This window comes from Lichenostomus cassidix, chromosome W, assembly GCF_008360975.1.
Source record: "Lichenostomus cassidix isolate B80296 chromosome W, HeHo_3.0, whole genome shotgun sequence".
Taxonomy (NCBI): domain Eukaryota; kingdom Metazoa; phylum Chordata; class Aves; order Passeriformes; family Meliphagidae; genus Lichenostomus; species Lichenostomus cassidix.
Genome location: NC_139510.1, coordinates 17,099,757 through 17,126,199, shown reverse-complemented (window position 1 = coordinate 17,126,199; position 26,443 = coordinate 17,099,757). Strand labels below are relative to the sequence as shown.

At 45.6% G+C, this 26,443-nt stretch overlaps 1 protein-coding gene across 1 annotated transcript; it reads left to right on the top strand.

Moving 5' to 3' along the window:
* The first annotated feature begins 7,848 nt into the window (after positions 1-7,848).
* On the top strand, positions 7,849-26,269 carry LOC146425609 (uncharacterized). The gene is made up of 3 exons (XM_085041721.1): positions 7,849-9,227; positions 9,631-10,584; positions 26,201-26,269. The coding sequence occupies exons 1-3, from the start codon at positions 8,289-8,291 to the stop codon at positions 26,267-26,269; spliced, it is 1,962 nt and encodes a 653-aa protein (XP_084897847.1). The 5' UTR covers positions 7,849-8,288.
* The last annotated feature ends 174 nt before the right edge of the window (positions 26,270-26,443 follow it).

The following is a 26,443-nucleotide window of genomic DNA, read 5'->3' as shown; positions in this document are numbered from 1 at the left end:
CCTTCCTCCTGCCGCACCTTTGAGTTATGAGGGAATAGATACATATTTTTATAGGTATGTGCCCTTGAAATGTCCCTCGGCGAGCGGAAAAGGCGGAGAGTGGTGGCGGGGCGGGACTAGACTAGACTAGACTAGACTAGGGACATGAGAACCTGAGAAAGGCGGGGGCCGTTGTGAGGCACACGAAGTTGGGATGTGTGGGTTATGGGACAGGAACATGGGCATAGGGCAGAAATGTGAGGGGGCTGTGAGGCAGAGGGCGGTGGTGTGGGGCAGGGGGTAGTTGGGGAGTGACCCCACCACCACTTTCTGGGAGCTGTGGGTGCTTGCACTCCTGACTGCCCCTGTCTTAATGTAGCAGCTGGTTGGTAGAAGTGTGGTAGAGAAGTGCTGGCATCTCACCTGTGCTCTGGAAATGGGTAAAAGGAATGTGATGTGCAGCACTTTGTTAGTTTTCTTACTGTTACTACAGAGGATCTTAAACTTAGTCTGCTGATAATAAGTGAAACTTGAAAGCTGGCCTTACCAGTGCCATCAGAGGTGATGGTGACAGGACAGGAGTATCAGAAGCTGAGGAGAACGTCATTGCAAGAGGCTCACCTGCTTTAGGTACATGGGGATCTCTCCATTCTCATGAGCTCTCTGCCAAGGTCTAACCTGGTGGGAACAGTGCGCTTAGCAGCAAGTCCCATACGTGAGACACAGGATTTAGTCTGCCAGGGAAAAAGTGCCAAAACTCAGGCAAGCATAGTGTTATGGTGTCCCTTTGGTAATCCAGAGAAGTTGCTAAAGACAGATCCCAGTAGACATTTCTGGAAATTGAAAAGGTTAAGTGAAAAATCCTCAACCATTTTTGCATGTGTTGTAACAAACATGATGCTTCAGCAATGTTTCTCATGCTGATTATTTCAGTAATCATTTCAAATTCTGTGAAACTGCCTGAAATAAAGTGATTTAAATAACCCATCTAAGTCTCATGCATTTGTACTTTATTGCTAAAGAAAGGTGGTTCCTTGATATTTGTTTAAAGGATTTGACTCAGAAGATGCATTTTTATGACATATTTTCTGAGCACAGCTTTTATATGAATTTCTATAGGCAGTGATATACAAGCTATTAACATTTAAATTTTTACTCTTTAACTTAAAAATTAAAATTTAAGCCTATTTGATTGAGTTTTATACACCTTTATTTATAATTTGCCTTATGATATGCATGAAACATACAATTCCATCAAAAAATGAAATCCCGTCAGATAATTTTACTGATTCAAGACTTTCTTTAAAACTATTGTGTGTGGGGGGAAATTAAATTATTTCAAAACAATTAGAGCATTTAAAGCCACTTTGGTAAAACCATTCGCTGCATCTAGTGAGTTGAACTGGGTTTTCTCTTAGTATTATTATTTTGTGTTATATGTGTTTGAAGAATTTAAAGCTAGGAAAGTGGGTCCTGCTGGGCTGGGTCATAGAAATATTTAGGGTGGAAAAGACCTCTAAGATCAAGTCCAACTGCTAACCCAGCACTGCCGTGTTAACCACTAAACCATGTCCCCATGTACCACATCCACATGTCTTTTAAATCCCTCAAGGGATGATGACTCCACCACTGCCCTGGGTAGCCTGTTCCAGTGCTTGACAACCCTTTCTGTGAAGACATTTTCCTTAATATCCAATCTAAATCTCTTCTGGCATAACTTGAGGCCATTTCCTCTCTTCCTATAGCTTGTTACCTGGAAGAAGATGCTAACCTCCCTTTCAGGTAGTTGTAGAGAGGGATAAGATCTCTCCTGAGCCTTCTTTTCTCCAGACTAAACAACCCCAGCTCCCTCAGCCGCTCCTCATAGAACTTGTGCTCCAGACCCTTCTCCAGCTCCATTGCCCTTCTCTGACCAGCCCCTCAATGTTTTTCTTGGAGTGAGGGGCCCAGAACTGAACACAGAGTTTGAGGTGTGGCCTCACCAGTGCCGAGTACAGAGACACAATCACTTCCCTTGTCCTGCTGGCCACACTATTTCTGATACAGGCCAGGATGCCATTGGCCTTCTTGGCCACCTGGGCACACTGCTGGCTCATATTCAGCTGGCTGTTGACCAGCATCCCCAGGTCCTTTTCTGCCAGGCAGCTTTCCAGCCACTCTGCCCCCAACCCATGGTGCTGCGTTGGGGTTGTCATGACCCAAGTGCAGGACTGGGAGGCTGGGTGGGGGTGTGTTACGAATGGAGACAGGAGCTTAGATAAATCTCTGCCTTTTGCCTAGGCTTTGGCAGCAGGCAGTAGCTCTTATCGGGGTGGCCAGCACCCCAAGACCTGGTCTCGTTCACAAGTTCTTTAATAATGGCCTAATAGGTCTAATATGACATAAATTATCATTTATTAGACACAGAAAATAACACACATAAGACTTAGGACAAAACTCCATACTACACAGGAATAAAATAAAAGAAAGTAACTACTAGTAGAGAGAATTCAGCGCGCGAAAAGGTACCTATTATTACAGCTATCAAGAAATAATATAACTTAGGAAACCAATGTGTCTTACCAATGCCAATTTGGTGCTGAAGTATATCTTGGAATCCTTTCACTCAATTCCCAGGAAAGTAACCAGCAGAGCCTGCATCCAGACTCTGGGGAGAAGTTCTTGCACATTTCCAGAGTGTGTGTAGGAGGCTTCTGCCTGTGTGATATTTCGTGTGTCTTTTATAGTGTAAAAGTGTGTCTTTCAATCACGTACTTATTCTTTTCATCTCTTTTCATATCTTCTCTCCCCACCAAGATGTGGATTCTTGGTTGGAGGCTCCAGACTCTGAGGCACCAAGAGATAACCCCTTGATGGGCTTTTGACCCAACCTGAGTTTATCTTTATGCACCAGCCATGTGATAGAGGGAGAGGGGGTATGTCCTGCCACAGGGTGGGCCTGTCTTGGCCCCACTCCCAGAGCACCCCCTCCTTCCAACTGCTGTCAGCTCCCCCAGTAGGGTGACTCCACATGGGGGCAGCTGGGACATTGGTGGGAGGCTCGAGGTGGTGGGGCTGCCTTGGAGGAAAAGCTCCAGCGGGTAACTGTGGGACTGGGCTAGGGGTGCAGCTGTCACGGTGCAGGGTTTCAGGAGGTGGCCCCAGCCAAGGCCCACCTGAGGTCAGGACTGGCTGCCTCGCACCCGCCTAGGGACTCCTCGCCTGCCCAGCCCACACCCTAGTGGGAGTGCGCCAGGCGGGGAGAGTGCCATGAGCCCCATCCCCATGAAGCACGGAATTGACTCCACAACTCAGATAGTTATGAAGTAGGTATGTGTTTATTCCAGCTGGGGTGCATGGGGGGGTAGCCCCTCCAAAGGCATGCACACCCTCAGCAGCACTTCACTAGGTTTATATTAGGTTACAGATTACATATGCATAAAGTTAGACAAAGCTCCTATACATATTCATTACCTATCCCCGCTTTGTATTACGAGTTCAAAGTTCATTTAAATATGCCCGCGCAAGCGCAGTGTCTTCAGAGTAATTGTGGGCAAGGGTCCTGATGATTAATTATGACATGCTCTGTAGAGGTACGGCGGCCCGATGCCGCGGATCCCGAGTCCCCAGGACCATCGGCCAATGCCATCCATGCAGAAACCACTGAAGATGCCATATCCTGGGGCTCGGAGGAGGCCGGGCCATGAGCCGTACTCCCCCTCCCCTGGAAAGTTTTTCCTAAGTTTATTGGTTTAAAGTTCGCTTCCCCGCCCCTATCACCGCCCCTGCTGCTTGCCCTCACTAGAATGTTCTGTTGCCGGGCTTCCCCCATGAGTTGTTTGTAATCCCCTCCCTAGTTATATTTCATTTGCTCCCCCGCTTGTCCCTCATGTTGTCCCGGAGCCCCGTTGGCTCCGCCCCTGTTGTCCCTCCCCAGGAAACCCCGTACCTCCCCCTAAAAAACCCCCTCCCTTTGTTCTCTCGGTGTGGTGTGGCCGCGACCCCAGCCCCGCCGTGCTCTGCACCCGGTAGCTGCGTGGACCGCCCCACCCGAGAGCCCCCAGTGTGCCTCCCCCGCACCGCTTCTCCTTTAATAAACTGCGCACTGGTGACTCTCAGCTCGTCGTACTCTCTTTATCACGGGAAGCGACCAGCGACTCCACGGCGTTCCTGCCCGGCAGGCACCCGCCTCCGCCGCGTGGTCCCTGCCGCTCCAAGGAGCGAGCCTGGGAACACTGAGGCTGACCGTAGCCGCCTCTGGGACAGAGCTGAACAGCTGGGAGGGCTGAGAGCTTGGGCCCAGGTGAGGCCTCCGAGGTCTCCCGAAGCCCCGGAAGCCATTGGGACTAAGGCGGCCGGACCCCTCCGGACCCTACAACTTCAATGCTCCATACTCTTCATCACGATGAACTGTTCACCCTGTTCCCTTGCGCATGCTCCCTTGGTCCTTGGTCCTAGTCCAAGCCTGAGAACCAACTCGTACCGGTCCTGGGGTCCAAGGGCGGGATGCTCGGTTACACTTGGTGGTTTCTCTCAATTATTTGGCTCTCCTCTCTCCATCCTCCCCGATACCAGGTAGGCACAAATTCATTACGTGAATAATAAATGGATCGCAGCAGGCATATCTTAGTAAATCATTATCCAATCTCTGGCTCTCTAAATTAGTTCAAAATATTATTATTACTATTATCCAGCTTCTAGTTCTTTTACATTAGTAATTTCTATTTTACCCTAAATCACCCAAGGCGGGCAAGGATGCAGTGCAGAGCTAGCCATGGTGCATTATCGGAGGCTTCACCCTGCTCTCCTAGAGGGTCTCTTCCAGCCCCTCCACATGAGCACCCGATTGGCTGTGGTGAAGATTTTGCTGGGCCCTGGCAGTGTTGCTCTGCCTGGTGCTCTGGCATGTGCAGTGTAGGAGTAGGAATGCGCCCATGTAATTTTCTTTCCCTCTTGAGCTTTGGGGGCAGGTGGTTGCTGGATGAGTTTTGCAGCAGTGAACTCTGTGTTCACCCACTTCATCCTCCACTGCCTACTAGATAACAGCCCGAGCTCACTGACCATTAAGTACAAGCCCAAATCTGGTTTAAGATTATGAAGCTCTTGTATGCCTGAAGATTTTCTGTTTCAAGTATTTCCCACTGGAGAGAGTGGCAGAGAAAGATGTAATTCATCCTTTGTTTGTAAAGTTGGCTTTCTTGCAGTATTACAGTTTTCATCTACATGTAATTAGTGCACTTTGCTTCTAAGGGTGTGATGGTTTTCTCTCCACAATAGTTCAGAGTGATGTTTGCTGTATGCAGTGTATGTAGCCAAGATGCTGGCATGGCAGAACCAGAAAGAAGGATGTTGTGGAATCCCAGAAGATAAGGGCTAATGTGTATATCACAAACACCAATAGCCAGATGGCTGTGGAGCCAATCAATGATTGTTGGCAATAACATGCTGTGAGAAAGAACAGGATGTGGCTAGAGAAGGGGCCATACAGAGGTAGGGCAGCACTTTTCTGGGACAAACATCCCTATTCTGGCTCCTGGAGATAAGCGCAACACAGTACAGTGCAGGAGTGAGGTTAAGAAGCAGGTATGGACTTTTTACCAAAAATTAGTAAAAATAAAAAAACTCCTTAACACCAATGTAGCATTAAGAAGCAGGCATTCTTTATTCAGCCAGATGCATGAGGAGATATTTTCTCCAAAATGTCGTGCATGCTCAGTACAGAAAAAGTTCCTGTTTCTATACTATCTTTTACATATATATTCATTGATTTTCCCAGAATAAACATATATATTATAATAATTTCCCCAAAATCATTACATATGTTCCCTCCCCTTTACACATGCGTTCTTCTTTCCTGGGGGTCTCTTTGGTGATCTCTGGTGGTTGGTGACCCCAAAGTCATATGATTTAGGGTAAAATAGAAATTACTAATGTAAAAGAGCTAGAAGCTAGATAATAGTAATAATAATATTTTTAAACTGATTTAGAGAGCCAGAGATTGTATAATGATTTACTAAGATATGCCAGCTGCGATCCATTTATTATTTTCTTAATGAATTTGTGCCTACCTGGTACCGGGGAAGAAGAAGAGAGGAGAGCCAAGTAATTGAGAGAAACCACCAAGTGTAACCGAGCACCCTGCCCTTGGACCCCAGGACTGGTACGAGTTGGTTCTCAAGCTTGGACTAGGACCAAGAACCAGGGGAGCATGCGCGCCTGTCATAATTAATCATCGGGACCCTTGCCCACAATTAATCTGAAGACACTGCGCTTGCGTGAGCATATTTAAATGAACTTTGAACTCATTATAATACAAAGCGGGGATAGGTATTGAATATGTATAGGAGCTTTGTCTAACTTTATGCATATGTAATCTGTAACCTAATATAAACTTAGTGAAGTGCCGCTGAGGGCGTGCATGTCTTTGTAGGGGCTACCCCCCATGCACCCCAGATGGAATAAACACATACCTACTTCATAACTATCTGAGTTGTGGAGTCAATTCCGTGCTTCATTTGGCACCCCAGATGGGACAAGATTTGCCTGGCTGCAGGATTGACTGAGGGGCTGACATCCTAGGCGCGCCCCGGGATTTTCCTGGAGGACCTCCGCTCCTTGGCCGCTCACTGCGGGGGCAAACAACGACCACCTGCTACAGCGGAGAAACGGTATGTGTTTTGGGTATAGGGAAGCCTGTAAAGCGTATACGCATGGCTAGGGCTGCTGGTAAGACACAGAGAGACGTCCTGTGCGCAGCGTTGTCCCTGAGTGGTGAGCTTGCAAGCGACTGGTTAGGGCTGGCTAAGGGAGACCGGCGAAGTAATTCGTCGTCCTTAGCTGGCAAGGGGGGGATTCGCTGTCCGATAGAGCGGCCGCGAGCGATCCTGGTGGTGGGTCGAGTGGATCCCTAAGGAAACTAGTTTGAAAGAGAACTAGTTTGAAGTATTGTTAACACCGGTGTTGTGTATGTGTGGGGTGCAGATTAGTCTGCACGAGCAAATGAGGAATTGATTAAGTGTGAGGCAAGTGGTTTAATAGAAGTGAATATGGGTATGGTTGTGGTTTATTAGCTTTGGTGTATGAGTGTGGGTTTTTGGAATTTTTGTTGTACTTTGCTGTTGTGGTCGTAGAAGCGCTTTTTGTGTTGTATTACGTGTTTATTGTTGTGTTAGGGTGAGTGAGTGTATGCAGTTGTTTGAAATTGTGGTGGTAATTAAATAAAGAGAAACTTTTTACCGTGGACAGTTAGAGATATTTTTTTTTCGGTGACTACATCAAAAGAACATAGCTGTCCCACAGTTTGATTAGTGGGTTTGCAAGCTTGTGGAGTTAAGAGATACTATCTGTTATTGACCTGTCAGAGAGTAACGGCGCAGGTTGTAAAGAGAATAGGTTGGTGCATTATAAAAGTTTTGTGTGGACAAAATTACTAAGTTCTTTTTAGCAGCAGAATTGTAGACTATTGAGTTAATTTACTTAGTGAACATAGGACCATACAAAGAGTGGTTGCCTTTATTTTTTTTCCTTTTCTTTCCCCTTCCTCCCTCTCAGTAATTAATCTTGATTTATTTTTCTCCCTCTCTCTCATACCAGCTTGTCTTTGAGTGAAATAAATGAGATGCTTGTCTGATGCCAAAAATACCTTTCTGTTTTGAGTGTAAAAATCATTACTGTAAGGTTTAGGCATTGTGTGAGTGCTGTGACAGAGTGGTCAGAAGCAGCTGTTATTGCCTTAGTGTGAGGAAAGAGTCATTTAGTTTTTGAAACCTGGTTAGTGCAAGAGAAAAAAAAAATTGAAAAAAAAAAAAGAGAAAAAAGCAGAAAAAACAAAAAATCCAGCAAGTCAGTGTGAAAAGAGTTTTGCTTAGAAAAGAGATTGAACCAAGAGAAAGAAACAGATAAGATGGGAACTGGGCAAAGCAGAGAAGTTCCTAAAACAACTCCACTTGGCTGTGTTTTACCACATTGGAAGAAAATTACAGAGAGTAGAAGTATAAAAGATAAAAGAACTCTTATTAAATTTTTAACTTAGTAGTGGCCTTTGTACAGGCTAAATGACAGATTTAGATGGCCTCCACATGGGTTTTTAGAATATAACACACTATTATAATTAATGTTGTTTTTTTTAAAAAAAAGAAGGAAAATAGAACAATCAGCAAAGAAGAAGAGGCCGAGGAGGAGTCATTGCACACATGAAAGAAGACTGAAGAAGACCAGAGGACTCCACCCTAGCAGATCCACTGGTTATAATGAAGCTAGGGGAAAAAGAAAAATAAATAGAATTTTTGGTGGACACGGGGGCAACATATTTGGTTTTAAATAAAGCTTTAATGCCGGTGGGGGATGATTATATCATGGTTCAAGGGGCAACTGGTCAATCTGAAAAAGCATATTTTTGCAAACCTTTAAAGTATAAACTGGGAAAGCAGTGGAGTATTCACAAGTTTTTGTACATGCGCAGATCTCCAAAAGCCCTTTTGGGCAGAGATCTATTGGAACAGTTACAAGCAACCATTTCATTTAAAGATGGGGAAATTACTCTGGAGGTAAATGACCAACAATATGTTGAAATACTAAGTTTAATGCTAACAACCACAGAGGCTGAGGGAGAAATTAGTGAGGAAATTATGAATCAAGTATTCCCTGGGGTATGGGCAACAAACGTACCTGGAAGAGCTAAAAATGCACCTCCGATACAAATTAAATTGAAGGAAGGGAAACAACCAGTCAGGGTTAAACAATACCCCCTTAAGAAAGAAGACAAGGAAGGGATTAGCCCAGTGATTGAAAACTTTTTACAGCTAGGACTATTGAGAGAGTGCAAATCTGATTTTAACACCCCCATTTTACCAGTCTGCAAACCTGATGGGTCATATCGGGTGGTACAGGATTTAAGGGCAGTAAACAAAATAACTGAGGACCTCTATCCTGTGGTGTCAAATCCCTACACGCTACTAACTGAGCTAACACCTGAACTAACCGGGTTTACTGTTTTAGATTTGAAAGATGCCTTCTTTTGCCTCCCTCTCCACAAGGCCAGCCAGAAAATATTCGCGTTCGAGTGGGAAAATCCCAAAAGCGGACGCAAAACTCAGCTCACTTGGACGGTGTTGCCTCAAGGATTTAAGAACAGTCCCACCCTATTCGGGGATCAACTATCAAAAGACCTGGAATCCTGGGTAGCCCCCTCTGAAGAAGGGAAGCTATTGCAATACGTTGATGACATCTTAATAGCTACCTGGACAGAAGAAGCCTGTGTACTCTGGACAGTAAGTTTACTAAATTTCTTGGGGCTCCAAGGGTACAGGGTGTCCAAGAAAAAAGCTCAAGTAGTAAAACCAAAAGTAATTTATTTTGGGTTATGAAATCAGTGCTGAGCAGCGAACTTTGGGACAAGATCGGAAAGAAGCCATTTGCCAAACACCGAAACCCCAAACTGTAAAGGAACTAAGGACTTTCCTGGGGCTGACGGGATGGTATAGGCTTTGGATCCTTAGTTATGGGGTCCTTGTAAAACCTTTGTATGAGCTCATCAAAAAGGAAAGCAGAGATCTTCAGTGGACAAAAGAGGCCATGAGGGCCTTCAAACAACTGAAGAATGCCCTGATGTCAGCTCCAGCTCTGGGACTTCCAGATGTGAGTAAACCATTTTTTCTGTTTTTTCATGAGAAGCAGGGGATTGCCTTGGGAATACTAGCACAAGACCTGGGCCCATATCGACGGGCAGTTGCTTATCTGTCTAAGCAACTAGATGCAGCAGCCAAAGGATGGCCAGGATGCCTCCGGGCTGCAGCAGCAGTCGTGCTAAACATCCAAGAGGCACGCAAGTTCACCTTGGGCCAGAAAATGACTGTGTTAGTGTCCCATACAGTGTCTGCAGTGCTGGAAGTGAAAGGCGGACACTGGCTTTCCCCACAGAGGTTCCTGAAATACCAAGCTGTCATGGCGGAACAGGACGATGTGGAAATAGTGGTCACTAACATTGTCAACCCAGCTTCTTTCCTCAGCGGAAACAACGGGGAGCAGGTGCACCACGACTGCCTGGAAACTATTGAAGCCACATACTCCAGCCGTCCAGACCTGAAGGATACACCTTTGGATGATGCAGAGACCTGGTTTACCGATGGAAGCAGCTACGTCATCAGTGGAAAGCAACATGCAGTCACCACCAGCAAAAAGGTAATAGAATCTGGACCCCTACCAATAAACACTTTTGCCCGGAAAGCTGAAATAATTGCTTTGACCTGTGCTTTGGAAATAGCCAAAGGGAAAAAGATAAACATTTATACAGACTCAAAGTATGCATTTGGAGTTGTACATGCACATGGAGCCATTTGGAAAGAAAGGGGACTGTTGAACTCACAAGGAAAGAACATCAAACATGCAGAAGAGATAACCTGGCTGTTGGAAGCAGTCCAGCTACCCGAGAAAGTAGCAATCATGCACATTAAGGCACACCAGAAAGTGAGCTCAGAATTGGAAGAAGGAAATGATCTGGCAGACAGAGAGGCAAAAGAAGCAGTGAAAGGTGAGGTGACAACTGAAGGGGCTCTAATTCCAGACGGCCAAATCTCCCTAGAAGCCACAATGTCCTCAGATAAAGGACCACGTTTCATTTTAAAGGTGGTACAACAAGTTAGCCATCATTTGAGCATAGACTGGGAGCTTCACACCCCATATGTTAGGAATCGTTCTAATTTTTTTTGTTTGTGATTTTGTGAAGATCATTGGGTGTGACTTTTTGTATTTGGCACCAGTTGTATCTCATCAGTTGATAAAATCCAATTACACAATGTATCATGGCTTATCATCAACACCAATTGAGATAAACCTTACGCTGCTAAGGCAATTGGTAGAGCACCAAGACTTAATTAACATCCTGAAAGAAACTCAAAAAAGTGGAAAGAACCATTCACCATGATACAGAGGAAATAAACAGAGTCTTGCAAAGAGCCAGACAGGATGCGGATCACCACTGGTTGGATGTGCTTTTTGGATGGTCACCTACTGCAACTGGTATCCTTAATACATTATGTCACCCCATAATTGTTTTACTAATTTTGGTAGGTGTTAGTCTTGTGTTATCTGTTTTGCTATTTGTTTAGAATTGTAAGATGTTAAAGAGGCTATCTATTTTAACTACCTTATCAAATGTACATGGTAAGGCATTGAGAGATACTTATCGCAGAAGCTTGCTAGAAGAAGATGCCATTTACTAGTAAAAGAATTTACTAATCTTATAGAAAAGGGGGGACTGATTTAGGGTAAAATAGAAATTACTAATGTAAAAGAGCTAGAAGCTAGATAATACTAATAATAATATTTTTAAACTGATTTAGAGAGCCAGAGATTGTATAATGATTTACTAAGATATGCCAGCTGCGATCCATTTATTATTTTCTTAATGAATTTGTGCCTACCTGGTACCGGGGAAGAAGAAGAGAGGAGAGCCAAGTAATTGAGAGAAACCACCAAGTGTAACTGAGCATCCTGCCCTTGGACCCCAGGACCGGTATGAGTTGGTTCTCAAGCTTGGACTAGGACAAAGAACCAAGGGAGCATGCACGCCTGTCATAATTAATCATCGGGACCCTCGCCCACAATTAATCTGAAGACACTGCGCTTGCGCGAGCATATTTAAATGAACTTTGAACTCATTATACTATGAAGCGGGGATAGGTATTGAATATGTATAGGAGTGTCTTGGTTTGAAAGACAGGTGTCTGCCAAGAGAGGCTGAACCCTCCCCTAGAGCAGAGGATGTGATTTTCCTTCCCCTCCTCCCTCCGAATTATTTAATTTTGTAAATCAAGGGCTTTCAGGCAAAGGTATGGGAAAAAAGGAGTATCATTTCTTTACTAGTATCTATAAACAAACAATAACAATAATAGCAAACCACAACTAGAACTAGAAAACCAAACAGCAGATAACATGAGCTGCTGAACCTTCTCCCGTGTGGTGTAATCACGGTTGCAAGCAGCAGGGGCGCTGTTGAGCTCCCGGCCGGCCAGGGCAGGTGCGATGACTCCCGAGCGGCTGCAGGTGGCGCTGTGGCGCAGGGTCAGGTCACCGTTCGGCAGCTGCAATGGCGGACGGGCTGAGAAACACGCAGCACAGCAGGAAACAGCTCAGGGCAGCGAGGGAACAGGGCAGCAGGAGCGGGCGCTCTCTCTCTCTCTCCGGCCAGCGAGAATTTCTGCAGTCGCAGCAGACGCCGCGGTCTCGTGCGGCAGAGGGCGGGGGCAGGCAGCAGAGGCAGCCGGACTCTCCCGGCAGCAGCCACGAGGGAACGCAGCCTGGGGGGAAAACGCGCCCTTTCCCCGTGAGGAGAAAAAGTTGAATCAAAGCTCACCCAGCCAGGAGGGAAGAGAAACAGGGCACAGTTGGATTTTCCTCTGGTAGCAGCTGGAAAGCCAAAGTGCCAGCAGCCTCTACCCTCAGCGTCCGAACCACGAGAGAGACTTCCCAGGGCCGGCTCTCCCTTACCTTGCCCTGCCCAAACCTAGCCTTTGTCTTTTACAAAAGGCTTGATCACTCTGAACATCGGACCATTTGTTGCTAGGTAACAGGAATGGGAAGAAATTCTCAACCCCCGACAAGGAGCTTTGTCTAACTTTATGCATATGTAATCTGTAACCTAATATAAACTTAGTGAAGTGCCGCTGAGGGCGTGCATGTCTTTGGAGGGGCTACCCCCCATGCACCCCAGCTGGAATAAACACATACCTACTTCATAACCATCTGAGTTGTGGAGTCAATTCCGTGCTTCACATAGCTGTTGAACTGGTAAAAGTTGGCACAACTGGGCTGGTTGCTTTCCAGTTCTTCCTACAGAATAAGCACTGTGTGGTTCCATAGGCCAGTGGTTTTTGAAGAATAAGCATTGTATTAGCCTACCAGGTGCAAATGATTTTTCATCTGAAAACAGACGGTCGACCAAAGGCCAACCCAGTGGGGGGGGGGGGTCAAGACCTCCTGAGACCCCTGAAGCCTTTCAACCCATTTCCAGAAAGGTCTAGAAGAATGGACTGTGCATGATAACTAATTTGCATAGAAAATTATAAACTTCTCTCCAAGGCAGGGAAAACTTATCTATAAAAAGGTCCCCCCACCAAGCCCAGGTGCACATGCATCCTAGAACCCTGGACACCCCATCAGCTGAATCGACACAGGAGCCAGGACTGGTGATCTCTGTCTTTCTTCCTTTCTCTCTCTCTCTCCCCCTCTTCAATCCATCTGTCTCTCTCTCTTCCCTTTCAAGCTAGCCCTTTATCCAAGACCCTCTGCTGTGGGCTTATACTAGAAAAAAAGGAACTAACTTATACCAATTTCCATGACGTGTGTAATTTACTAATAAAACTTTGTAATCTTTTGTGGACCCTCTGACTTTTGTCGTTCCTTTCGACCACAAGCATCTACAAATCTTGGGTGGTCCCTTCCCCTTAAGAACGGGATGCCATATCTTTTATTGGTGCCATGGATAGGATGCCACAGTTGAAGATGTCTGTGCAGGATACCATCACTTTACCCATGAATTTCAGGCAGGGAGTGCTGGGAAGTGATCCTTCGGCTTTTATCAGCTGGGAGGGATCCAAGCAGCTGCAAACCATGACTGTCCAGAAAATGTCAGTGTTTGACTCTCCCCCATTTTGAAGAAATTGAGATAATATAATGCCTGTCTGACTCCACTGGGCATGGAATGGGCAAATGGAAATTGGTATATCCCTGAGGCTGCAGTTAAACAGATAAATGCAATGTTAAGCAAACAAAAGGTACGAAAGGGGAACGGTAAAGCAGCTTTATGTGCAATTTTGGGAGCAGCTTTTAGCTGCTGCCCAAAAGGAGAGGTATGTCAACAATGGGCAGAGGGAGAAATGATTGGATCTCTGCAGAATTTGGTGAAAGGATTGCAGGATCAGTTAAATGAGAGGGAAAGCAGGCTGGGGCTGGAAGTGTAGGATGGGAATTTGTAGAGACACTTAATGGAGCATAGAGGAAAAAATGAATAAACATGTCCTGGATTACAATGTGGGGTGTACCCAAACTATGTATTCTACTCCCATCTACATTATTCTTGATGAACTTGTTAATGGTGGGTCATTTGCAACAGCTGCCCAGTGCGCACCCGACCCCCCAGGCTGCAAGCTGGGTGTTAGATAAGGGAAAGAGGCAAACCCTGCAAGGCAGGGTACTGTTTCTTTGTCTTCACAAATTGACTCAGCCATGATAACTACACCCAGCCCAAGGGGGTCATCTCTGCCAATGGGCCCAATGGGCAGCTGTAATGACCTAGGCCATCAATGACTCCCCATAATATCCTATGACTCATAGGATTACATAATTCCATTGTGAAATTCCCCACCCTGGGGGGAGGTACTGAACATTCCTGCCTGAATCTGCTGAATCTGACCATATATAATCTGGGCGCTTTGGGGACTTGGGACACTACCACCACTGGACACATTGAGAGGAGGACCACACCTTCCACGGGACCACTGCTCTCAACTGCAACCATCACTTCAACAGGACTGCAATCACTACTTGATAGGACTGTGACCATCACCCTGACCAACAGGGTTCCAGGCTGTACTCTGTGGGTTTGTACCAGTTTTTATCATTGCATTTATTGTAATATTTCTATTAAATTTTAACTCTTGAAACAGGGAGCTTAATTTACATAATGAATTACAGGTATTTAATGCAATTAATTACAGGTAATTAGCATAGATCTATTGCACAGTTAAGCACAAAAGCTTGAATAAACAAATACTTAAGAAAGCCTGGCAGGCCGGCTTAGCATAAGTGCTTAAAATTAGGAATTTAGAGCGGTAAATGGCTAGAAAAACCACTTCAGGCAAGAGAGATAAAAAGGCTAGCTACTCCCAGCTACACACCCATCCTCATGGGGATGTTAGCTTATGTCTTGGTTTGAAAGACAGGTGTCTGCTAAGAGAGGTTGAACCCTCCCTTAGGACAGAGAATGTGATTTCCCCTCCCTCTGAATTATTTTAATTTTGAAATCAAGGGCTTTCAGGCAAAGGTATGGGAAAAGGAATAACAGTTCTTTACTAGTATCTATAAACAAGAAATAACAATAATAACAACCACAAATAGAACCAGAAACCAATAGCAGATGACTTTTTGAGCTGCCGAGCCTTTTCCTGTGTGGTGTAATCACAGTTGCAAGCAGCAGGGGCGCTGTTGAGCTCCCGGCTGGGCAGGGAAGGTGCAATGACTCCCGAGTGGCTGCAGGTGGCACTGTGGCACAGGGTCAGGTCAGCCTCACACAGCTGATAATAGCAGAGAGCTGAGAAGCAGGAAGGCAGGCAGCTTGGAGTGGCGAGCGGAGTGGCAGGGGCAGGAGCTGGCTCTCCCCGGGTAGTCAGCGAGGCAGCGAGGGTTCTGCAGTCACGGCAGACACTGCAGTTTTGTGCGGCAAGAGTGGGGTGGGTGGCAGGAACAGCCAGACTCCCCGGCAGCTGCTGCGAAAAAACGCAGCTGGGAAAATGTGCCCTCCCAGTGGGAAAGAGGTTGAATCAAAGCTCATCCAGCCAGGAGGAGAAGACAGAGCTGTCAGGGTTTGACCCTGACTAAATGCCAGGCACCTCGACTCTCTCTTGCTGCAAGAAAAAAACTGTAAAAATACACATTAATCTCATGAGTTAAGTGAGATAGGACACTGGTAGGAGGACGCACGGAAGAAAAGGGCAGACAGGCTCTAAACTTAAAGTTGCAAAAAGTGATTTAATTACCTAACAGAGTTGGAGGATAAATGAGAGACAAAAATAAACTTTTCATACACTATTTTGTTCACTCATCCCCCTCCCTCTTACAAACCCATTTTTTATTCACCCCCTTTCCTCCTTCCAACCAACAGCTCGGGTAGGGAGGCAGGGTGTGGGGTATTTTCTCAGTCCACAGAGCAGATCCATAAATCTATTCATCACCACAATTCTTCTACTACAAATACTCTTTACTTATCTCTCTCTGTCTCCAGACAGTTTTCCTGCTCTCACCCCTTCGCTCTTAAGAAGCAGTCTCTGCGCTCAACTCCCTTCCCTCTTTCCAAACCAACAACAGGCAGGGGGCAGGGTGAAGGGTTTTTTCTCTAGTCAGTCCATCAGGGAGAGGGGTTCTCTACTTAGCCACGGGGTCCCTCCCACAAGAGACAGTCCTCTGGGAACTTCTTTGGCATGGGTCCAATCTCAGGAGCAACATCCCGCCCGAATTCTGCTGCAACATGAGTTCTTTTGTCCATAAGGTGCTGTGCAGACTCTCCCGAGCTGAGGCCAGGCTGCTTCCATCTCAGGAGCAAGGCCTTTCTCTCCCTTGCAAAGCCTTTTCAGTTTTAACTCTTTAGATGAGACTCCAACTGGATCACAGCTTTCTTCAGGCATCCACCTGCTCCTCTGGCGTGGGCTGTGGGTAGAATTTCTGCATCCTTGTGGACTCCATGGGCTGCAGGGGGACCTCCTGCTCCCCCCATGGTCTTCAGCATGGCTAGCAGAGGGTTTTCAGCTCCGGCGCCCGGAGCACCTCCTCCCCCACCTTCTTCACTGACCTTGGCATCTCCATGCTGTTCTCCCTTTACATATTTTTACCTCCACCTCCTCCTCCTCTAACTACAAAGTGCGTGCCTACCTTGTTTTGATTTTTTTCTTAAATATGTTTTCACAGAGGCGTAACCAGCACCTCTAATTAGCCCAAACTTGGCCAGCAGCATGTCCATCACCTTCAGAGCCATCAGAGATTTGCTCTGCTGGACCTGATGTAAAAACTTCCAGAACTCTCACTCAGGACACACAGGAGCCATCTTTGTGCCACTCCCCACCCCTCAGACACTTCCCCAGGCCTACCACAACAGCTTCTGAGGGGTCCAAATTTCTCCTAGATGTTAAAAATACTTTACTGATGTTTTGGGCCAATCAAAACCACCACAGCCTTGAAAGTGCATTATATGATTTGTGGCCAACATGCTTATTGCAGGTTGCCTCCAAACTCCAAACAGCTGGCACTGTTACTTTTGCCAAAGGTAGCAGCGCGGAGGAAGCCAGAGCTGCAGGGGCGGTGGTAGAGGGGCGCTGCTGGCTACCCTCTTGTTTCAGCATTTCTGCGAGTTGTTCCATGGGGGAAGGATATTTAGGAGGCACATAATCCCGGGGCAAAGCATATTTCTGCTGAACAGATCCACGGACCGCAGCCGGCGGGGCAGGGGATGGGTCCTCAGGGCGGCCATTGCTAGCCGAAATCCCCAAGTCTAGCCCCATAGTGGTGTCTTCCTCTCCGATGTTTGCCTCAAGCTCATGCAAGACATTGAGTTAACGTCTCCAGGTGTGAACCAAGCACACTGTCCCCATGTCCCCGTAGGTGATTTCATTCCAGAGCTCATCGCTGAGCCGTTTCCACACCCCAATGTCAAAGGTGGTCTCTAGGACCGCGGGGAAGCCGTGCGCCAAAGCCCAGTCCAGAACTGATGCCTAAAATGCTGGTAAAAAATTTGAGATGCAGACACGCGGTATAGGAAAAGGGTTTAATAGGTTTAATAGGTTTAATAGGATCTCAGGTGCACCACGACAACCAAGAGAGTGACGATATCACCCGTATACAATTTATGGACTGTTGCTGTTGAGCAGCTAGCAGAGTAATGAAGGCACCAGTTCTCAGTGGCAAGAAGGAATGACCTTTATTGTTTTGATTTCATCATATATATAGAGTTTTCAAAAGTCACCCAGATTGGTCGGTCAGAAGCCTTCCCCTAGGCCTGATTGGCCAGGCCTGCACCATCCAAGTTCTGGGGCACTGGTCCAATAACATCCAAACTTTATCTTTATTTATAAAACACAAGAAGAATTCTCATGGGAAAAACCTGTGCTAGCCACAGCTCCCCCTTTTTGTTTAAGAACAGAAGGCATTGCTTGTGAGCCCCAGTGGATCAGCATGAAGGATCTGTTTGGTAATGGCCAGTTACCAAACAGAGCCTGGTTGAAACTCAAGGGGTCTGTTCGGAGGTGGCCAGCCACCGAACAGAACCCAAACCTGATGCTGATTAAAATGGTCAAAGAGGCCCCATGCAATACCCTAGATAAAGTATATATAAAACTAAATCTACATATAAATCTGTAATTCAACAAAACATGCTTTCAAAGAAGTCCTTGCTTTCTGACTCCATGAATGAGTTTCAGTCTCTGCTTGTGGATGGACCGGCTTCTTGGTCATCATCAGAAGGATCACTCGGTTGGTGTTCGGCATTCTGGTTGTCATTTTGAAGTTGCTGGTTCTGTCTCGGGAGCCGCAGGTCAGGGCGGATGCATTTTGAAGGCAGCCATCGTACCCCAGTATCTGTGGAGACGCAAGCATACCCTCGACCCCAAGCAATAAGCTCATGAGGGCCTTCCCAGGTGTTAGTAAGTAGGTTCCGTACCCATACCTTCGCCCGGGGCAAACGCAACTCGCCTGATGACTGCAATGAAAGAAAGTGGTTCAAAATCACAAGATTATTCGAGTTTGGTGGCACTGTAAGATGATTGATTGTGTACAAAGCTTTCTCCAATCGACTCTGTGGTGTTTCCCCATGCATTCCCCCTTTTTGCCTTTCCAAGACACGCTTCAGAGTACCATGAGCGCGTTCCACAATGGCTTGGCCAGTAGGAGAATGCGGAATACCGAACGTATGGTCTACACCCCATAGGTGCAAAAACTGCCGCGTCTTCTGCGAGGCGTAGGCAGGACCATTGTCGGTTTTCACAGTGGCTGGCACCCCCAGGACTGAGAAGGCTAATTTCCAATGGGCAATGGCATCGCGACTTTTTTCTCCAGTATGGGCAGTCGCCCACATAGCTGAGGAGAAAGTGTCAATAGACACATGCACATACTTGACTCGGCCAAATTCTGGAATGTGTGTCACATCCGTCTGCCACAGCTGCAAGGCCTTTAGACCTCTGGGGTTCACCCCCGATGGCAGAGGTGCAGCGAGTCCGTGGCAGTCAGCACAAGCACTGACAATGTCACGAGCCTCAGTTGGCGTCAATTGAAACTGCTTCTGCAGAGTATGTGCACTCTGATGAAAGAAATTGTGCGATGCCTTGGCTTGTGCAATTTTGTCAGGCTGAGGTGCCACCCATGCAGGGTTGGCTAACATGTCAGCCCTGGCATTGCCTTCTGTTAAAAAGCCTGGTAAATTGGTGTGGCTTCGAATGTGCAGAATATAATATGGATGCACTCGAGCCTGAATCACCTTCCACAGGGTTCGCAATAGCGAAAACAGAGTCGCGTTATTGACTTAGAAGTGAGCAATCCAAACGTTTGGTTATGTCTGCTACATAAGCAGAATCAGTGACCAGATTCAAAGGCACCTGAGAGAACCGCTGAAAAGCCATGGCAACTGCCTTCAATTCAACCAGTTGAGCAGAGCCTGTCTCATGGCCTTTCAGCACCTGCCACTCAGATCCTTCCTTCCAGGTAACAATGGCCTTTCCTGTTTTTCCAGAACCGTCCGTAAAGACGGTGGGTCCATGGACCGGCACCCGGCTGTTCTTTGGCCGCAACATTGTTAGCGTGGAAAACACATAATCACGGAATGATTATATGCAGGTGCCTTTATTCGAGCTCGGGAAGCCGGGGTGTAACATCTACCCAAATCTGGCTTCGCCATAGGTTTGAAACAAGTACTATTTTATACCTTTCCTTACAGAACAGTGATGTAATCATATGTTAATCATCAACTTATCATTGTTCCATTGTTTCCCCCCAAGCATGACTTTAAGCCCCCTTATCTCCCATAGTATTTCTGATTTATTTCACAGGTGCTAATCCGCATGATTTCACTAAAACAATCCCCATTCTCTAAGCAATCTTCGTGATCATGTCGCTGAGTCCTGTACATGCAGTGCCTACCTATCCTGTTCCTAAAGCCTATTTTTAACTAACATTTTAACCCAATGTTAACATTCCCCCCTTTGAAAGCATTTTCACTTTATAGGTGTGAATGCTTTCACTTGATATAGTCCTTTATAGTGGATGCTCGTCTCCGAATTCAGGGTTGTCATGAGCATTGTTATAGATGCTGTTGTGGACCGGAGAATCCGCAGGTGATGGACGTGGATCCTTGTTCCGTGTCAGTGCCCTCATTATTCTTCGGTTCCAGGATGTCTTTCTCCGTATCTCTCAGTATGCTGTAGATTACCCAAAGTACTAAAAACATAACTAATTAGATTATTAAATTTTCAATAATAGATTTAATCCATGAACTCACATTCCAACCCAACCCCTTGAAGATTTTATCTAACCAACTTGTAGTCAAATCCTTTTGTTCATCCTGTGCTCCGTACTCTATTTGTCATGTTCTACATCTGCAGTTACATTTGGGATATGGATGCAACAATGATCAACTTGTCCCCTTAGAAACCCACACACTCCATGTTCTTTCAGGAGTAACATATCTAAAGCCAATTGATTTCGTAAAGTCATTTTGGTAGCAGTTTGTAATTGCATGTTTAGTTCTTTGAATCCTTCCCGAGTAATTCTTGCTAACCTCTCTACCTGACCTGTAAGTCTGTACATCATTTCTCTGTTTCGGTAGTTTGCTATAGGGCCAAACAGAGATTCTAGAGTCCACCCAGATTCTACTCCACCAGAGGGCTCTTGCCAAGTTTCATCCTGATTTTCATTATCTGAAACCTCTCGCCTTTTTCTTATTTGCAAAAGTTCACGTTTTCCCATTGAATGGGGACTTTTCCAGATTGGACATAAAGTAGGGAGGCCCAGAGTAAATTCTTTTACTTTTCCATCTACAGGCAGGTGGGTTGTCCAGATACCATCACTCGTTCCCCAAACAAATTGTCCTGGGCTCTTGATTGTGCTTCTACTACATCCTATTTTTATTCTATAATTTACATTACCCTGTTTATGTTTGATTCTTTTACAGGCACAATCAATTCGCATAGCAGCCGCCAGTGATGGTACTTGTTTCATCTCTACATCATCAGACATGCAATCATAGGTTTTATTACATGCCCACCAACTTACCTCATCTGCCTGCACTCTGCTGCTGGTGGCAGTGTTTATTACTGCTGGATCAGTGCCATCTTCAGGGCCTGTCCATTTTAGGCACCAAGGAGTGTTTGCCATATATTTAAATTTTGAAGTATACTCAGGGACCATGCACTGTCCCAGGGTTACATCCTATCCTTTCTATCCTTTGCTTCACATTTCCATATCAGGGTGGTCTTTGTGACATTTTCTGTGACCTTTTGATAGTGTGGCAAGAAGCATTGCCATTTGGCAAGGTTTGATCTTCAACCCACCACTCTAGATTTTGTCCCACTTTCTCATTACTTAAAAGATAGTCCTTTTGGTCAAGTACTGCATCCAACCATAACCTGTTATATTCCAAGTTACTTTAACTTTCTGCCTGGACTCAGGTACTTGTTAACATACAATTATTTTATTGTCCAGAATTTCAGGTAATTTTGATGTGATAATTTCCCAGTTTACTGGGTCTCCTGCTGCCTTTGGTATTGGCAGACAGGCAGTTATTCTACTGATGTTTTGCATTTTGGCATAATCTTTAACTAACCCAATCATCGCATTCTCAGCCCAAATTTCATTGGAAACTTTTATCACTTGTGTTTTTGCCTGTACCTCTCTCTTCATTCTAGAATGAAGAGTGGTTAGTTGATTATCCTGCATTCCATATCCTCAAGCAATATCACTCCCAATTAATATCCATAAAATGAGCATCGGCACAGGTACTAAGATCATTTTAAACAGTTAAACCCATCTTATCTGCAATTTCATCAGTCCCGGGGTTGTGTAGCCCACAGTCTCGGATGGATCTTCTTCACTCATGTGTAGTGTATCCAAGGATCCGCTCCAGCCACCTTGACTGCTGTGAAAGTGGTCAGCAGCACCTGATGGGGTCCACTCCATCCACGCCACCTCTCCTTTAAAGGTTCTTCATCTCCAGGGAGAATATCATGGACTGGATTCTCGTGAGCCAGTGGCCTATTCCACACGAGCGCGCTCCAAAGCTGTGCTAAGGTTTTCCCGAGAGATAGAACATGATTATATATTTCCTGTTTTCCTGCAAGATGTATATTCGGGTTTCGTTCAGGAGATTTGAATGGTTTCCCATATACTATTTCAAAGGGACGGACTGACACATTCCACTCCTAGGCTTTACCCCAGTCCTTAAAAGTGCTCTTGGTAGGGCTTGTGGCCACTGTAACTTGGCCTCCTGACAGATTTTACTGATTTGCCCTTTAGTGTTTGGTTCATTCTCTCTACTTGTCCACTAGATTGTGGTTCCCATGGTGTGTGGAGGTCCCAAGCTATTCCCAGTAGCATGCTCACTTCCTTTACCACTGTAGCTATAAAGTGTGGTCCTCTATCTGAAGATACCCGTAACAGCACTCCAAATCTGGGAATGATTTCATGTAGCAGCCACTTCACTGTCTCTTTGGCTTGGTTGGTGCGACAGGGAAGGGCTTCTGGCCATCTTGAAAATGTGTCAACCCCCACCAGCAGGTATTTGTACCCTCGAATTCTTGGTAACTCTACAAAATCTACCTGCCAATAATCTCCTGGTTCTATACTTACCTGAATTTTTCCTAGCTGTGCCTGCCGTCTAGCCACTGGGTTGTTCCTCAGGCAAATTTCACATTTTGACACTATTGATTTGGCCATTGTTAACATTCGTACCAAGACTACATTTTGTTTTAGCCATTTCGCCAATGCTTCTGCACCCCAATGACATTCATTATGTTTAATTTGCAGAATTTCTCTCATTATCAAGGGGGGTAGGACTATCTGTCCTTGTGCAGTAACATACCACCCTCTGAATTCTTTTATGCATTCAGCAAATGTCCCAGTTTCTCGTCTTCTGTTGAATATTTTGGTTCTGAAGGTAAATTGAATTGAGACACCTTTAGCTTCATAGGTATCAATGCCATTGCTATTTGCACATCTCAAGCAACCTCTCAGGCTGTCCAGTCCACCTTCCGATTTCCCTCACAGATTTTGGAGCTTCCTGATTGGTGTGCTTTACAGTGCATAATTGCCACTTGCTCAGGTTTTTGTACTGCTTTTATCAACTGCAGAATTGCATCTTGATGTTTAATATATGCCCCTTGAGAGGGCAGCAACCCTCTTTCTTCCCATAGTGCCCCATGTTCCAAATGCATATTTTGAATCAGTCCAAATATTTACCTTCTTTCCTTCACTCAATTCTAGTGCTCTGGTTAAGGCAATCAATTCTGCTCTCTGGGCAGATGTGTTTGGTGATAATGCTTTGGTCTCTACTACTGTGCTGATTGTTGTTACCACATATCCAGCGTATCTGGTTCTATTCTCCACGAAGCTGCTTCCATCCGTGAAGAATTCCCACTCTGGTTGTTCCAGCAGAACATCTTTCAGGTCTTCTCTCGCTGAGTAGGTGTACTCTATTACTTCCACACAGTCATGTTCCAGTGGGCCTTCCTTAGGTGTGGTGCCTAGAAACAGAGCTGGATTCAAAAGGTTAGTTGTTTTTAGTGTGACATCATCGTGCTCGGTTAGGATTGCCAGGAATTTTATCATCCTGCTTGGGGATGGCCAGTGGCCCCCCTTTTGCACTACGACAGTGGTCACCATGTGTGGCACATAGACATCTGTGTGTTTTCCCATCGTGCACTTCCTGGCCCCCTGTATCAATAACACAGTGGCTGCAACTGCCTGCAGACATGCAGGCCATCCGGCATTTATGTTGTCAAGCTATTTGGAGAAGTAGCTGTATTGCTTTGAAAACAAACCAGTGGGAGATCACAAATCAAGATTGAAAGTAAAAATAAGTGAAATAATACAAGGAAAAGCACTGACAAAGTCAGATACAACCTGACACCTTGTTGGGGTGGTGGTAGTAGTCCAACTGAAGTAGTTCAGATTAAGCAGTGATCCTGTGAAGGTCTGGTCTCCAGCTGAAGGTCCAGTGATAGCTCTGGTCCTCTGGGAACCCAGTAGACAGGGCTAGCTCAGGCAGTTCCAAGGCCAGGTTATATCCAGGTGGGAACACCTGGCTCCTCCCTCCTGGGCAGAGCATCTCACAGTGGGATGAGATAAGTCCATGAGTCACACGGTGGGTCCCTGATGGCCCATTGTCTGTCATCGGCCTTTTCCAGCTCCCCAATTGTTGGGTCAGGACCTCCAGTGCCAAGCATTGCCTTTCATGCACGAACAGCTGAAAGTCTTTAGACAGATCAGCAAACCGAGCGCCGGGGCAGTCGTCAGTGCTTCTTTCAGTTTCAGGAAAGCTTCTCTCTGTGCTTTGCCCCAGCTGAACGGCTGCGTCCTCTGAGCTTCGTGCAGTGGTTTGGCAATTAGCCCAAAGTGCATGATCCGCAGGCGGCACCATTCTGCTATGCCGAGGAGGACTCGCAGCTCATGGAGATTCTGGGGCTCTGGAATAGCACAAATAGCTTAGACATGGTTAGTACTTAATTTTCTCTGCCCTTGTGAGATTTCACATCCCAGGTAAATTACAGTCTGTTGTGCAATTTGTGCCTTTTCCCTGGACACTTGGTATGCTCCCATGCCCAGTGAGTTTAAAATCTCAATTGTTACCTTTATGCAGGTTTCCTTTTCTTCTGTTGCTATCAGCATATCATCAACCTACTGTAGCAGGAGGTATTGATTTTTTTTGGTACTTGCCCCTCTTTGGTCCAGATCTCCAGGTCCTTTGCTAGTTGGTTTCCAAATAAGGTGGGGGAGTTCTTGTACCCCATGGGAAGCCGAGTCCACGTGTGCTGGGTCTTCCTTGCATTCTCTGGATTTTCTCATTCAAAAGCGAACAGCTTCCTACTTCTTGTCAAGGGGTATGCAGAAAGGCATCTTTTAAGTCAATTATGGTAAACCACTTATAAAACTCTTTTACGAATGTTAACAATGCATCAGGGTTAGCAATTACTGGATAAATGTCTTTGGTTATTTCATTTATTGCCCTTAGATCCTGTACTAGCTTGTAATCTCCATTGGGTTTCTTTTACTGGGAATATTGGGATATTATACTCTAATTTGCACTCTGCCAGAATTTAATATTTTAGGAATTTATCAGCAGTCTTTGCTATACCATGCCTCCGGTATTGTTTTACCTGCACGGTTTTTCCTTCCTCTTTTAACTCTACATGTACTGGCTGTGCCAACTTAGATTTTCCAGGTATGTCCGTCTCCCATACTGAGGGAATTACGGCATTCTCCACCTCCTCTGAGATTGCAGAGGCTGGTTTCTCTTTTATCATTAAGATTTTTTTTTTCTCCTTTTTTCCTCTCCTTTTTCTTTTTCTCTTTTTTTCTTTTTTTCTTTTTTTTTTTTTTTTTTCACTCCAGAATTTTCATTAATAACTCACCATTCTCAAAAGTTACCACTGCTTCCAATTTTGCCAGTAAAACATGCGACATATAAAAATTCTTGAGTCAATACTTCGTTTCCAAAACACAGGTCGAGGGTTGCGGAAATGGCCATTTTCCTCCTTCTCTGTGGCCCAACTATTGTGGTAGATTTATCTGTCCTTCTAGATCATTTAAAACTGAATATGTGCCCCCCCTGTTGATTAAAAAAATCCCACCGCTCTTCTCCTAACGTTGAAGTCACCAGCGCTTGCTGGGTCACAGCACCCTTGGCAACCTCTTGGAGCTGATCATTCCAGTGAAACCGGTTGGTATACCTGTATTTCCAATGACAAATGGCACATTCGTCAAAAGCTAATGGCCTCCTCCCCCCAACCCCTTCCAAACTGCTTGCCATACTCTGTATGACTGCCAAGAATTGCCGCTGCTGGCTTGTGGCTCTTCTATTGTTATAAACTTTCCAAGCTATTTCAAGTAATTTGTCCAGATTTCTTAACTTTTCCCCTTCCAATTCCTGTAACCTTTTTCTCGGTTTTTTGTTTGTTCATTTTTCCCTTTTTTTATTTTTCCTTTTTCCTTTTTTTTTTTTTTTTCTTTTTTTTCTGTAACTCTAAGTACCATCTCTCTGAGTTTTCATAATCATTTTCACTACCCTGGCAACTTTATCAGGGTTTTTCTCTGTAAGTTCCAGCTGACTGTTTCCATATAACCAAACCTCCTAACATATACCGATCTGTCCACCCCCCACCCCTTGTCTTAAAATTACAATTTTCTTTTGCTTACCAAGTCTTGGCAGACTCTTTCCTGCCCTGGAACAGGTCCAATGGTCTATGGGTCCACTACCACCACCCCCACCGCTGTCCAGTCCCCCAGCACCCCCTCCCCCACACCCCTGTACCGGAACCAAAACGCGGCCATCCACGGGCAAGGGTAAAAAGGGGCTGCCACAAGCAGGTGAAGAGGGCACGGATGGCAGAGGGGGACATCCCCAGGGAGGTGTAGGTGGGAAAGGTGGGCACCCCCGAGAAGGTGTAGGCGGTGTAGAGTCAGACCCTGTAGGAACCACTAGTAAATCACTTTCCAATGTATATTTCTGATGTAAACTCTC